At 41.8% G+C, this 13,992-nt stretch overlaps 3 protein-coding genes across 4 annotated transcripts; 1 reads left to right on the top strand and 2 right to left on the bottom strand.

Moving 5' to 3' along the window:
- Positions 1-1,335: 1,335 nt before the first annotated feature.
- LOC116161963 (putative tricarboxylate transport protein, mitochondrial) lies at positions 1,336-2,784 on the bottom strand. 2 transcript variants are annotated; one of them, XM_031475468.1, is made up of 4 exons: positions 2,628-2,781; positions 2,175-2,493; positions 1,743-2,131; positions 1,336-1,694 (listed from the first exon to the last, which is right to left on the bottom strand). In XM_031475468.1, exons 2-4 carry the CDS (start codon positions 2,480-2,482, stop codon positions 1,456-1,458), a joined length of 936 nt encoding a protein of 311 aa, XP_031331328.1. In that variant the 5' UTR covers positions 2,483-2,493; positions 2,628-2,781; the 3' UTR covers positions 1,336-1,455. The 2 variants fall into 2 exon arrangements, with proteins under 2 accessions (XP_031331328.1, XP_031331326.1); XM_031475466.1 differs by having other exon boundaries at positions 1,341-1,694; positions 2,175-2,483; positions 2,628-2,784.
- A 2,525-nt stretch (positions 2,785-5,309) lies between these two features.
- LOC116161961 (putative nuclease HARBI1) lies at positions 5,310-8,509 on the top strand. The gene is made up of 3 exons (XM_031475464.1): positions 5,310-5,581; positions 5,632-5,918; positions 7,941-8,509. The coding sequence occupies exons 1-3, from the start codon at positions 5,376-5,378 to the stop codon at positions 8,489-8,491; spliced, it is 1,044 nt and encodes a 347-aa protein (XP_031331324.1). The 5' UTR covers positions 5,310-5,375; the 3' UTR covers positions 8,492-8,509.
- LOC116161960 lies at positions 8,414-9,506 on the bottom strand (the record flags this gene model as incomplete). The annotated part of the gene is given in 4 exon segments (XM_031475462.1): positions 8,414-8,843; positions 8,891-8,920; positions 8,964-9,068; positions 9,117-9,506. Coding segments are annotated over 4 exon segments (866 nt in total), but the record flags the coding sequence as incomplete, so codon positions are not given.
- Between the last annotated feature and the right edge of the window lie 4,486 nt (positions 9,507-13,992).

The following is a 13,992-nucleotide window of genomic DNA, read 5'->3' as shown; positions in this document are numbered from 1 at the left end:
CGCTTACCTTTCCCGCGAGAATCTGTCACTCTGGGGCCACTCCGAGTGCACTAAGATCGTGATCGTCATGTAGGACACCTACGTTGTGTAATAACTGGGTTCTCAGCAGGCACTGAGGGCGTTTTATGGGTAAGGAACACCAAAAGCAATAGTTGATTAAGTTTATATTGCAGCTAATAACCAAAACGGTGCCCCTGCAGAGGGTCTTAAGCGGCGGTTCTATACTACTCCGGCATTTACCTTACGAATTAGGAAAACTGCAGGAAAACCTAATTCGGAGTAGTCCTATACGGGACAACATCCAATGTACAGCACTTTTGAGCCCTCTCGAAACCGGGGTAACTACTACAAACACGCTATGAGTAACCAAAATGGGATCGAGCCATTCCCCAGGTATTACAACACATACATCGGACAAAACTAAGAGATGTCAAATATACCTCGCCGGGCGGGAGGATTACCCAGGACCAGTGGAGACCCTGTAGTCCTGGGGTAAAGTTGTTGGGTTCGGAACGAGTGAAAATGTTAGTGTTAGGTTCACCAAGGCCGTATAAACTTGCGAATAGCTCGATCCCCTCTAAACAAGCACACTTCCCTCTTGATTACTCACAGTCCCAAATAAGCAAATATAATGAAATGCAATGAAATAATCGAGAGTGACTAAAAAGCACAATACACAAATTAAATATGTACACATGCAAGTATGTACGGCACAGATACAGCCCTACCGACAATGAAACATGATTGCCAATACCAACAAACTTTTTCTGTAATCCCACCAGATTTCGGTTGGCAGCTTGTGTAACTAACACGATGTATAGGGTGCTTCGTATCGACAATCATATTCACAGGACATTGCTAAGGGTGGGGCATCTCACATTTATGGAGCGACGCGTTCGCGGCCGCCATTCAAGACAACATGCCAAACGTCGCCAACGTTCGTACTCTCTAGATGGCGCAAATCGCTTTCCCCTCCTAAAAATTGCGTGGTTGCCAACTCTCAAAAATATGTGCATCTTCGTAAGTTGTATATACAGGGTGGAACCTCTCACTTTAGACATTATTACAGGCACAATGCACAAGAAAAATTGGTGGGTGACATTTGTGTTGCCCTGACTGTCATAAACGCCTGCCAGTATGACGTAGACATGTTGCCACCTGTTACTTTTTTAGAAATTTGGATAAGTTTTTTAAATCTTGTTTTGAGGGTTCACCCTGTATAGTACAAAGATCAAGGAGAATTAGTTCAATTTGCAGGATTAATCATATTCAAGGTTTTTGCGCCATCAACTTAGGGCCATTAAGATAAGGACGGCAATAAAACTGATACGAAAAAAGCATAAAGGATTTTCGTTTTAACAAAAATAAAAAATGCTACAACATCTTTAACAATAAACATTTCACATTTACTTCAATTACTTATAGCTATATCAGTCACCGATTATATCTAAAAACCTAAGGCCATACTTTATTAAAAACCTCCATGAAACTGTCGTATATCATGAAAGTGATAGCGACATCTAGACAGACCCGGCTCAACCGCGGTACTGTTCCCTTGTAAAATGCGGCGGGCCCCTCGTTTTTCCAGATTTGCATGGCACAGTCGAGAGTATTCTTGTACTTGTGGGCCTCCAGCCCCTGCATGCGTGTTTTTACCACGTCCACAGGGGTGTTACCGAAAACTGACGCGGCACCTGCAAGGGGATAAGGTCAATCGAGGGGTACCGGCCGAGTGTGCTCACCTGCAACGGCACCGAAAGCGCCCACCACGAGTTTAGGGACCGTCTTCTTAGGGTCCCCCCCTCGGTATTTGTCCTTGAGAGTTTCCATGACGAAGAAACGAATGGCCTGATTCGAGCCCTGCTTGATGATCGTGGCAGTGAGACCTTTGTAGACGCCTCCGATCCCCTGCTCTTTAACTATCATCCCCACCCCGTGAAAGAAGCCCTTGAATCGGGGCTGTGCGCTCCGCTGGTCGTTGATGAACTTCACTTTGACCGTCTCCATGGGAGTTACGGCGAATATTGCTTCGGCTACACCGGCCCCGAGACCGCACAGCAGCCGCCCGACCGGCGACAGATTTCCCTTGTCGTCCTTCATGCGGTTCTTAAACGCCTCGAAGGCCCCAAACCTGCGAACTGACGTGCCCATTAAAACGAGACGGCCGTCCTTACCTCACCGCGCTCTTCGGAATCGATCCGTACAGCAGGACGCTCAGTCCGCGATAGAGCCCGAAAAATCCGTGACCCTTCACCGTTTTCTTGCAGCAGTCCCATATGCCGGCGTACTGCTTCTGGCCGCCCTTCTCGTCGAGCTGCAGCTGGGTCTTGACGTACTCGGTCGGGAACGTTATGCATATCTCGATGCCGCCCGTGATGCCGCCGGCGATGATCCCCTTCACTCCTGTGTTACCGGCGGGGGCAGCCGCCGCCCCCTGCTCCGCCATCCACGGCCTTCGGAATGGGGAGTTGAACTTCGACATCCTACGGCAGACTAAGCGTTTACGTAAGTTCCAAAGTGTTGCTGATAAGGACTTTTTTACTGATCCATTTTAAATTTGAATTTGGGCGTACGCCACTGGCTAATTTAAATAATCGATTGAACATTCAAGTTAATTGCGTACTTACGTGGCTTAAAAACGAAAAAATCCGAAATTTGGGAAAAAAATTAAAAACAAGACCGTTTATGGCACTATCATTGTACGAGAAACTGCCTATTATGGAAATTATCTAATCGACGATACTTGCGCATAACGGGAAAAAATTAAGAGCATATAAAAGTAAACGTGACTCCCACCAACAACGCATGCGCTGGAAGTATTATATACAGAGTGATAATTCTGTCAGAAACACTTCCAAAATTTTGAAAACCAATCTGCATACTTTATAATTGTGCCCAGTGGCGTACCTCTGCCAAGTCAAAGGGGGAAGTTAGCCACAGCTTTTTTAGAAATGATTTAACAGAATCCTTAGGGCCGCGCTAGTATTCATTTGTTCTTTCCACAGGAACCCCGCCATATCTACGATTCCCTGGATAGACAGCCTCAAAGTCAGAAAGTGGAATTTTAGCCACAGCATTTCTTGTTATTGAAGCACAAACGTCGTGATTGGGAAGAATCCTTAGTGCTTTGGTAGATTCATTTGTGCTTTACACAGGAACCCAGTCACGCCTACGGTTCGGGCTATATATAACCTCAAAGACAGTAATTTCGAATTACCCTGTAGAGTTTTTACAGCATCCTGATTTTGAATCATTGATGCGAGCGATAAATAAGAAATAGCTGGGTTCGTGCGTGAAGCACAAATGAATACCAGTGAAGCGTTAAAGAATCCGCTACAACACGACATTTGTGCTTCATTAATTTAATAAAAACTGTGGCTAACTTCCGGCCTCTAACTTTGAAGTGCTTCATATCGGTGGTTAACTTTCAGGTTACATCCACGTTTTAAGTCAATCTGCAAGCTTTAAATTATTTACAGTGGCGTACCTCTACGTAACTCAGAGGAATACCCCCCGGGACAGCACGAATTAGTACTTCTTTCCCTAGAAATAACGCAAAAACGTACATTGGGAGGTATTCCATAACCCCCAGGCTCCCCGGTGCTACATTCTCCATGAAAACGTTCAGCCCTAAGGGGTCTTGTGCAATATTCTCGTAAAGGACAATGGGATTTTCTGCTCCTTGCGTCATGACTCATGAGGAAGGGTATAGAACCTGGGGGTATTAGAATTAGTAGACATACTATACCGAACCTGAACCGTTCAAGGTCGTCCGCCACCTAGTGGTGACCTTGGAAAGTAGGGCAAGGTGGCGTGCACTTGGCGGTGACCTTGTAAAATTATATATATTATATAATAAGATGAAATTTGAGTGTCACATGGGTGGTGACCGGTCAAGGTGAAAGTCGCGTGCCACGTGGAGGTCAATGACCATGTTTTTATGTAGTCTCACTCTCAAGGTCATCCGAGGACAATGAGTCCATGTGATGTCAAATTACGTTAATTTAAAGGTCATAGTAGTTCAATGCGACGTCATTGTTTGTGGTGGTCAATTACATTCATGAGGTCATCCAAGGTCAATGGTCCCATTTTGTGGTGCCAAATTACACGTAAAATTTCCAAGGGCACTGCTAAGTTGCACAACACCTTGACCTACTTTCCAAGGTCACCACCAACCTTGAACGGTCCAGGTTCGATTATATCTACTCGAATTAGTGCTCCTTTCCCTACAACTAACGCAAGATCTTACACTTCCATAATCCCCAGACCCCTCAATGATGGAATACCCCCTCCCCCCTCACCCAGAACAGTATGAATTAGTGCTTATTTCCCTACAACGATCGCAAGATCTTACAATTGGGGCATTCCATACTTTGTCTATGGTTATCAGAAACTTTATCTGGCCCTTATCGGGACATCAACCGCGGCAGAGTGTTCTGGAAGTTTATTTGGAACCTGTTCTAGCACTGTATCTATCGATTTACCTTGAACCATATCTCAGACTGTCTGGAATTTTATCTAGAACTGTGTCTCTTACAGTATCTGGGATATTATCTGAAACTCTATTCAGGGTTTTATCATGTAAGTTTATCTGGGACTTTGTCTAAAACTTTATCATGGACTACAGTAATTAATATTGAACCTAAAGAAGAGGTAGAAGAGATCCCTTAACTTTTTTTGATGAAAAGGTCTCTCTTACCAATGATGCCTTTGCAACAGTAAAGCTGGAACCTTATGAGACTACTACCAATGTTCAGGGACAGTCTACTAAGCTATCAGGAATTTTACAAAATTTTAAATGTGCCCAGTGTGAATATGCCACCAAAGAGAAACTGTATTTAAAGACGCATTGTCTGATACACAAGTCGTCCAAAGATTTAAAATGTGACCAGTGTGACTATGCAACCCATAGAAAATAAAATGTAAAAACACACCTGTTGAAACACAGGAGTTGTAGAGATTTTTAATGTGTCCAGTGTAATTACGAAGCGTACAGAAAGTGTCACCTGGGAAGACATTTCTTTATGCACAAGGCTTTCAAGGGCTTAAAATGTGAACAGTGCGACTATGCCACCAATGACAGATCTGCTTTTAAAAGGCTCTATTGATCCACCAGGCTGTTAAGGATTTCAAATGCGTCCGGTCTATCTATCTAAAATATCTTAAACATACAGATACACTAAGAATATTTCTAGGATCGTCTTAGACGTCCTGACTCTTACAACCACCCTGTATATCATAGCATCGTACGCAACCACTCTAGGAAATTGCATTCGTTGCCTACTTCAAGGGAGACTATACATAGTTGTACTATCCGAAAAGAGATGTGCCTTTGGCATTATAGGTTAGGTTCACGTGTTTTTTAAACTAGTAAAATGGAACATTTCATTGACGAAATCTTAGAATTAGAAGAAGTGCGAATTGTAAACGGAATCCGTCGTCAATACACAATACGCGAACGGCCCAATTATTTAGAAATCCTTGACGATTTTGATTTCTTTCGAAGGTTTCGTTTAAAAAAGCACACCGTACTGCTACTGTTGGGGAAAATCAATGATCAATTACTATCTAAAATCACTAGGTTCTCAAATTGCACCATTTACGTTTAGTTACTAATCGCAGAAATTGTAGAAATAGCAATATTACACCGATTACTCAACTGTTGGTCACTTTACGGTACTACGCCAGCGGATCAATGTACGTGACCGTTGCGGACTTCGCCGGCATAAGTAAGGCGGCCGCATGTAGAATAATTGAGAAAGTTACGAACGCAATTTGCGCATTACGGCCCGAGTACATCAAACTACCGTCCACTGTAGCGGAACGGAGTAGTCTTATGGACGAATTTTTTAAAATTGCTCAATTTCCAAAAGTTATAGGGGCAATCGACTGCACCCACGTACAAATACAATCACCAGGTAAACTTGTACCTTCTGTTGAGTCGAAATCTGAGTAGAAGGACGTGGGTTCAGACCAAAGCATTGTATTTAAAAGGCATTTTATATATATAGATATATATATATCATTATTGCGTCCGTACGTATTTGTACTTTATTGCGTCTCCTAGAACGGATAGGAATTCTTAAACTATTGCCGCGAATGTTGGTTTGGAATCGTATGTCGTGGCTAGAATCGTAACCAGATTAAAAAAATTCCCAGTATTTCGATATACGAATTTTCAGTCATATTGAATCATTCGTGCGTCCTTTCATATGCGCCATTGTCGCGCCCGTATATGGATTTCGCCGTATATTATTGCGTCCTGCAATGTTGCCAATGTTAATGCACAGTCATTCCTCGTCTAATCACATATTCAAGAGGACGTTGATCCGGCAGGAATTAATTTAATTATACGAGTCCAATTGCTTTTCCTTGTAAAGGTGTGGAACTTAGTATAAAATTTTGATTTTGGTTTTTGTCGACGTATGTCTCTATTGTAATTTACTTGTATTGAATTTGTAAGGTAAAAGTAAATAATTATAAATAAATGAATGTTTTCTTATAAGTTATTGGTGATCGATTTCGCTTTTATTTAGCATATTCGGACCTTAGCGCCAATTAATAAAGGTCCGAAGATACTAAATAAAAGCGAAATCGATCACGTATAAGAAAACATTCATTTATTACTACAATTACTTACTTTTACCTTATCTACAAATAAAACAATTTTATTGAATAAAATCTTTTGAATTTTTAGATTTTCGCAGATCAGCTCTGGGTTACGGAATAATGCAAAAAATTAAAGTGTACGCTTGTATTAAAATTTGTTTTTAAATGGTGGGAATAGTATAAGAGACGTCACGTTTCAATTGAACCCCGCCAAGTTAATATTTACAGCCATTAAAGGGGGGTCAGCTGTTAACCATCAACCAAAAATATTCAAAAGCGAAATTTAATTTGTTGATAACCAAATACAATCTTTTAGGTTAAACCATTTTAAAGAATAGAATTTTTTGAATTGTTACATTTTCGGAGATCAGCTCCATTATAATTAAACGTATCTGGACGCAACAATGTACTTTCCGAATGGAGAGTATAATAATTATCCTCATTTAAGATATAAAAAGATGATTATCTTATCGAAATGATGTCTATAAATAGCTTACAGTGTTGCCACATGTTGGACGCAATAATATACCAACTTTGTAAAACGTATACTTGAAAGCGTATACTAATTTACCGCCCCTAGCTGCAAAGTGCTGAACTAAAAAGATACAACTTCGTACGGACTGCGTCCACTAAAAATTTGTTATCTTTTAATATCTCGAAAACGGCAAGAGATGTCTCAAAACTGGTTTGTGCTATAGGAATCTGTTAAACCGGTGCATCCTTCGTTGATAGTATTTGAATGATAAAATGGCGGGAACATGGAAATACAGGCGATGCCTTTATTGCGTCCGATATTCGGACGCAATAATGTGCGTAATTGGTAAATGTATGGACGCAATAATGATAGAATGATGTATATAGATATACAGTGCTATTTATTAAGAAGTAGACGGGGATTTACGTGATTGTTTTTCCCTTTGTCTACTTTTAGGTATTAGGGATGAAATGACATGGTGCTTTTTAACAGTCATGTTCATTGATGACTCTTCGAATGTTGTTCGATTTGCCGCCTATAAGAAATGAGAATAGATACGGGGCCAGGCGAAATAGTCACATACGAGGCATGCTAAGGATTTCTTGATTTCAGATTAACACCAGATGCGCTAGGGTAATTTGCAGATGGCGTGTACTTACGAAACTTCCCGTGGACTTTCGGTCCCGAGTACTGTCATTTATCGCTCTTTCGAAAATTAAGGGCTCAGTCGCGTTTGTCTGTCTAGGTAGTGTAGATTAAGGCATGAAAATCAATTTGTAACAATGGCTCGCGTGAAAAAGCACGGCTTTGTCCTTCTATTCAGATTCGTACTGTATGTTAATTCCTCTTTTTGTAGGAGGAACCCAAGCGGAACATTTCAAAAATCAGAAAGGATCGTTCTCGATGAACGTTCAATGCGTTTGCGACGCCGCACTAAAGTTCGCCGACGTCGAACCGCATTGGCCGGGCGCGACGCACGACGATAACATTTTCGACAGCTCTCGTATACGAGCTCGCTTCGAAAATCAGGAAATGGCCGACGCCTTGCTACTGGGCGACAGCGGCTACGCCTGCCGCGATTACCTAATCACCCCGTTACACGAACCCCAAAACCGAGCGGAGGATCGGTTTAACGAGTCGCAAATGCGTACCCGTAACGTGATCGAGCGAACCCTCGAACTTTGGACGGGGCGATTTCCCATCCTCTCGATAGGGATGCGCTGCAAAATCCCACTAGTGCAATCGGTAATAATGGCCACCGCGATTTTACATAACCTATCAAGGGACGCCGGCGAGGATATGCCCCCCGATGTCGATGTTCATCGTGAGGAAATCGAAAATGATGTAATACTGCTCGGTAATAGTACACAAGTACAAAGACAACTAATTGAATATTTCTCAACGTAATACAAAGCTACTTAGATACTAGTTTGTTTTTTTAAAAGATCAACCCTTAATTTGTGCTCCTCCGCGTCAAACTCAATTCGTTTCAATAGCCTCTGCCGTTCTAATTTCCTCATCTCCTCTTTGTGAGCCTCCTCGTTGTTCAGGATGTCCAACTCCCTTCGGGCCACCGCAACCTGCAACTTCACGAGCTCGTTCCGTTCGTCGACCAAATCCGTATATTTCTTGTTGATGCTCTCCGTGCTGTACGGCTTTTGCATTCGTTTCTTCCGCAAGGGCGAATTTTTCTTGTTTCGCGTCACGGCCCAATGATTCCACGTGCCATTTTCGGCGTAGCTGTGTATTTTTGGGACGGCTGTAGACGCAAACTTCAAGAAAAAGGTTTCACGTGATCACACTTACTTGGTAACTCGTGGATTTCTACGGCGATCTCTGGAAAAGACGATCGATTATTGGCCACGGTTAGCTAAGTTACCTGGCTTGTGTTCGGGGCTGATGTTCACACTCTCCACCTCCAATTTGGCAATGAAGTTACTCAGGTTCTCGTTCAAGTCGTCATTGGGCGCAGTTGCGGGTGGTGCTATAACAAAAGAAAATTATGCCCTTTTGACAAGCGATGTTATCATACTTTGGGGTGTATCACCATCAAATGTGGTAGCTACTCCGCACGCGCTTAAATTTAACATTCGCAAAAGCCGCTTTTCCCAGTCCTTCAGATCGTTCTTTACCTCTTCGTCGTCGCTACACACTTTCTTTTTCAGCAGCTTTTTAATCGCCTCGTATTTGGCCTTAAGGTTAGTTTTATCTCTCGTCACCAAAATTCGTCTCGCGTTGAACTTAGTCGTAATCTGCTCCCAGGTTTCGTTTTTCTGTTTCCACGTGACGGCGTCGGACGTTTTGTTCTCGATTATGTTCCAATTTTGTACGATCAGGTCGACGAGCAGGCGCACCTCTTCGTTTTTGAAATTTTGCATGCGCTCGCGTTTCGAATTGAAACTCAAATCGGCCATTGTCAAATGAAAGGGCCGCGAGCGTAACGCGGAAATGGACTAAAAACGAAAAAACATCGAAGTTTGAGTATCGCATAGGAATTCTCTGCATTAAAAAAAATTGAATAGTTCCCTACAATTATGAGCGTGTTCCCTTACCTAACCTGTTTTTTTTACTTAGCTAAATCCACAGTTTGTTTTCCATTGTGTGTCCGAAAATTACCATAGATATACGAGAGATGTCTTTTTAGTTAAGCAAGTAAATAGTAAAGGTGAATTGGATTATTATTGTGATGATCCTAGCCTCCTACTATCTTGGCGGGCTAACACTAACTTCAAGTCACACCGGAATATTTGACCATGTTCTGTAGTATTGGGAATGGCAAACTAACATGGCTGCCTATTTGAATACTCTCGCTTAAGTTTCCCGCGAGAATCCGTCACTCTAGGGCCACTCCGAGTGCACTAAGATCGTAATCGTCATGTAGGACACCTACGTTGTGTAATAACTGGGTTCTCAGCAGGTACTGAGGGCGTTTTATGGGTAAGGAACACCAAAAGCAATAGTTGATTAAGTTTATATTGCAGCTAATACCAAAACGGTGCCCCTGCAGAGGGTCTTAAGTGGTTCTATACTCCTCCGGCATTTACCTTACGAATTAGGAAAACTGCAGGTAAACCTAATTCGGAGTAGTCCTATAATGAACAACATCCAAAGTACAGCACTTTTGAGCCCTCTGGAAACCGGGGTAACTACTACAAACACGCTATGAGTAACCAAAATGGGATCGAGCCATTCCCCAGGTATTACAACACATACATCGGACAAAACTAAGAAATGTCAAATATACCTCGCCGGGCGGGAGGAGTACCCAGGCCCAGTGGGGTCCCTGTAAACCTGGGCTAAAGTTGTTGGGTTCGGAACGAGTGAAAATGTTAGTGTTAGGTTCACCAAGGCCGTATAAACTCGAATAGCTCGATCCCCTCTAAACAAGCACACTTCCCTCTTGATGACTCACAGTCCCAAATAAGCAAATATAATGAAATGCAACGAAATAATCGAGAGTGACTAAAAAGCACAATACACAAATTAAATATGTACACATGCAAGTATGTACAGCATAGATACAGCCCTACCGACAATGAAACATGATGGCCAATACCAACAAAGGTTACACATTAAAGGTACAAGTGATTGAATTCAGTAAGTACATAAAGGGGCCATAAAAATTTTTTATGGCTTAACCGTAATGGCGCTAGCTTTAATTCAAGTGGCGCAATTGAGCTCATAACCAGATGTATCAAGTGGCACAAATACCGGTAGCAAAATGCGTTATGGGGGATTTCGTTCACTTGCCCCCCCCCCTCCAATATATTTAAGGATAACCAAAAAACAATAATGGCGCAAAGATATCTTTTTACGGCGCATTTCAGCGCATACCTGAGAGTACAATTTCGTATGAAAAGATGTTAAAAAAAAGTAACTTTTGAAAACGTTAAGTTGGCCCCCCCACTTTTTGAAAATTTGTCACGGCTTAACCGTAATGGCGCTAGCTAGCAATTGAGCGCATAACCAAATGTATCAGGTGACCTAGTTACAAGGGACAAAATACGTACTGGGGGGGGGGGCTACGTTCACTTGGCCCCCCCAAATGTTTTTTCGGATTTCTAAAAAACGATAATGGCGCAAGAGTTATTATCGGTGGCGCATATGAGCGCATAACGAGCGCATTCATTTCAAAATAATACGACTATGAAATCTCTCAGTGGGGGGGCCAAGTTAACGGACCCAAAGTTGACACTGCACATGCGCAAAACCAAATTTTGAAACTGGCGTCAAATTTGCTTTTATTCCTAGTCGCCATGTATCAAATTTCATTTAAATATACCTTCATAAACAAGAAAGTTTGCAATTCGGTCTGGAAATGGTCGAGAAGCACAATGGGCACTGTGAATGCTGATCGATTAGGCTCAACTTTTGGAATTGTGTCTTATGTGGCTAAAGCTATGCGCATATTGAATTTCATGCGATTCGGTTCATAACTAACGGAGATGTCAAAAGGGCCCACTTAATTTTTTTTGTCTACATTGCCAATTCACGAACTCCGATCTACAAATTTGATAAAGAATCCACCTGCAAAATTTCATCGTAATCGGTCCATTCGTTTATGAGTTATCGTGCTAAACGGACGGACGGACGGACAGACACCGCAAGATTATAAACTCGCTAGGGCATCATTGAAGGGGAAAAAGAGAGCATTATTGAAGGTGAGGTAGAGGCACAATTGAAGGTGAAATAGAGGGCATCTTTGAAAGTGAAATAAAGGGCATCATTGAAGAGGAAATAGAAGGCAGAATTGAAGGTGAAACCGGGGACATAAATAAAGTGAAATAGATATCCCAATTGAAGGTGAAATAGAGGGCGTAATCAAAGGTGGAGTAGAGAATTGAAAGTGAAATAGAGGGCATAATTGAAAGTAAAATAGAGGGAATCATTGAAGGTGAGGTAGAGGCAGAATTGAAGGGAAATAGAGGGAATAATTGAAGATGAAATTGAGGGCATAATTGCAGGTGAAATAGCGGGCAGAATTGAAGGAGAAGTAGAGGGCATAATAAATTGAAACTGAAATAGAGGGCAGAATTGAAGGTGTAATAAGGGCATAATTGCAGGTGAAATCGAGGCACATTTGATGATGAAATAGGGGCATCTTTGAAAGTGAAATAAAGGGCATCATTGAAGAGGAAATAAAGGGCATCATTGGAGAGGAAATAGAAGGCAGAATTGAAGGTGAAACCGGGGACATAATTAAAGTGAAATAGATAGCGCAATTGAAGGTGAAACAAAGGGCATAATTGAAAGTGAAATAGAGGGCAGAATTGAAGGTGAAATAGAGGGCATAAATGAAAGTGAAATAAAGGGCATCATTGCAGGTAAGGTAGAGGCAGAATTGAAGGGAAATAGAGGGAATAATTGAAGATGAAATAGAGGGTGGAATTGAGGGCATAATTGCAGGTGAAATAGAGGCACATTTGATGGTGAAATAGGGGGCATCTTTGAAAGTGAAATAAAGAGCATCATTGAAGAGGAAATAGAATTGAAGGTGAAATCGGGGACATAATTAAAGTGAAATAGATAGGGCAATTGAAGGTGAAACAAAGGGCATAACTGAAAGTGAAATAAAGGGCATCATTGAAGGTAAGGTAGAGGCATCATTGAAGGGAAATAGAGGGAATAATTGAAGATGAAATAGAGGGCAGAAGAAAAGGTGAAATAGAGGGAATAATTGAGAGTGAAAAAGAGCATCGCTGAAGGTAAAATAGAGGGCATCTTTGAAGGCGAAATAGATGGCAGAATTAAAGGTGAGGTAGAGGCAGAATTGAAGAGAAATAAAGAGAATAATTGAAGGTAAAATAGAGAGCACCTTTGAAGGCTAAATAGAGGACAAAATTTAGGGTGAAACAGGAAAAAATTGACGGTTAAATCGAGGGCATCATTGGTAGGGCATAATGGAAGGTGGAGTTGAGAATTGAAAGAGAAATAGAGGGCAAAATTAAAGGTAAAATAGAGAGGTGGGGTAGAGGCGGATTTGAAGGGAAATAAAGGGAGTCATGGAAGGTGAAATAGAGGACAGAATTGAAGGTGAAACCTGGGGCATAATTGAAAGTGCAATAGAGGGCGCAATTGAATGTGAAAGAGAGGGCATAATTGACAATTATCCAGTTTAAGAACAAAGGGTGTGTTGTTTTCATCTTACCGGGGGGGCCAATCCCTCCCCCCAGTCCCAAAAAAAGCTTAATTTTGAGTTACTACCCCCCAGACCCCCCGGTGGTAAATTAGAACTTAAAATAACGGTAGTGTACAGTTATAGTTGTATTCTGAATAAGGGGCGCATCTCACTGGGGGGCCTGGGAGTTATGAAAACCCCTCAGCCACAGAAGATAGTAGTTTAATTTTACGTTACGCCTTTTATTCAAAATACAAATCTTGTACACTTTCATTAATTTAAGTTCTAATGTACCATCGGAGGGGGGGGGGGGGAACGTAGGTTTGCAATATGGCATCTACCGATCCTTTTAAATCGCGAGCCAGAATTAATTAATTGATCCAATTTCAAAAAATTCAATTCAATTAAATCCGCCAAAAATAATCATTAGTCAGCAAAATCCGCAGGCCACGACCTTGTAAGGTCACAAAGTGGAGGGGATAGTGCCTGCTTTCTACTGATGTGTATGAATAGTACAAGATTCCTTAGGAACGAACAAATCCTACTGCCGCATCATGTTTCGTACATATACAGGGTGGCTTATTTTGTCGTGCACAGCATTAAAGGTACAAAAATGATATTAGGTGTTCGTAATTTTTGTTTTCGATGAAAAATCTAAATCGCCATTCTCAGACTATCCATTTGGAAAGCACTTATGGCTTCTCAAACATTTCTGCGGCCGTGTATCGTAGAGTAACCGCTAGGGGCGCTCTGATGACTATAAAGAAAGCGTGGCCCTATGCGCCATTTT

This window comes from Photinus pyralis, unplaced genomic scaffold (assembly GCF_008802855.1).
Source record: "Photinus pyralis isolate 1611_PpyrPB1 unplaced genomic scaffold, Ppyr1.3 Ppyr1.4_LG10, whole genome shotgun sequence".
NCBI classification, from domain to species: domain Eukaryota; kingdom Metazoa; phylum Arthropoda; class Insecta; order Coleoptera; family Lampyridae; genus Photinus; species Photinus pyralis.
Note: the sequence above shows the minus strand (reverse complement) of the source record. Positions and strands in the feature narration are given on the sequence as shown.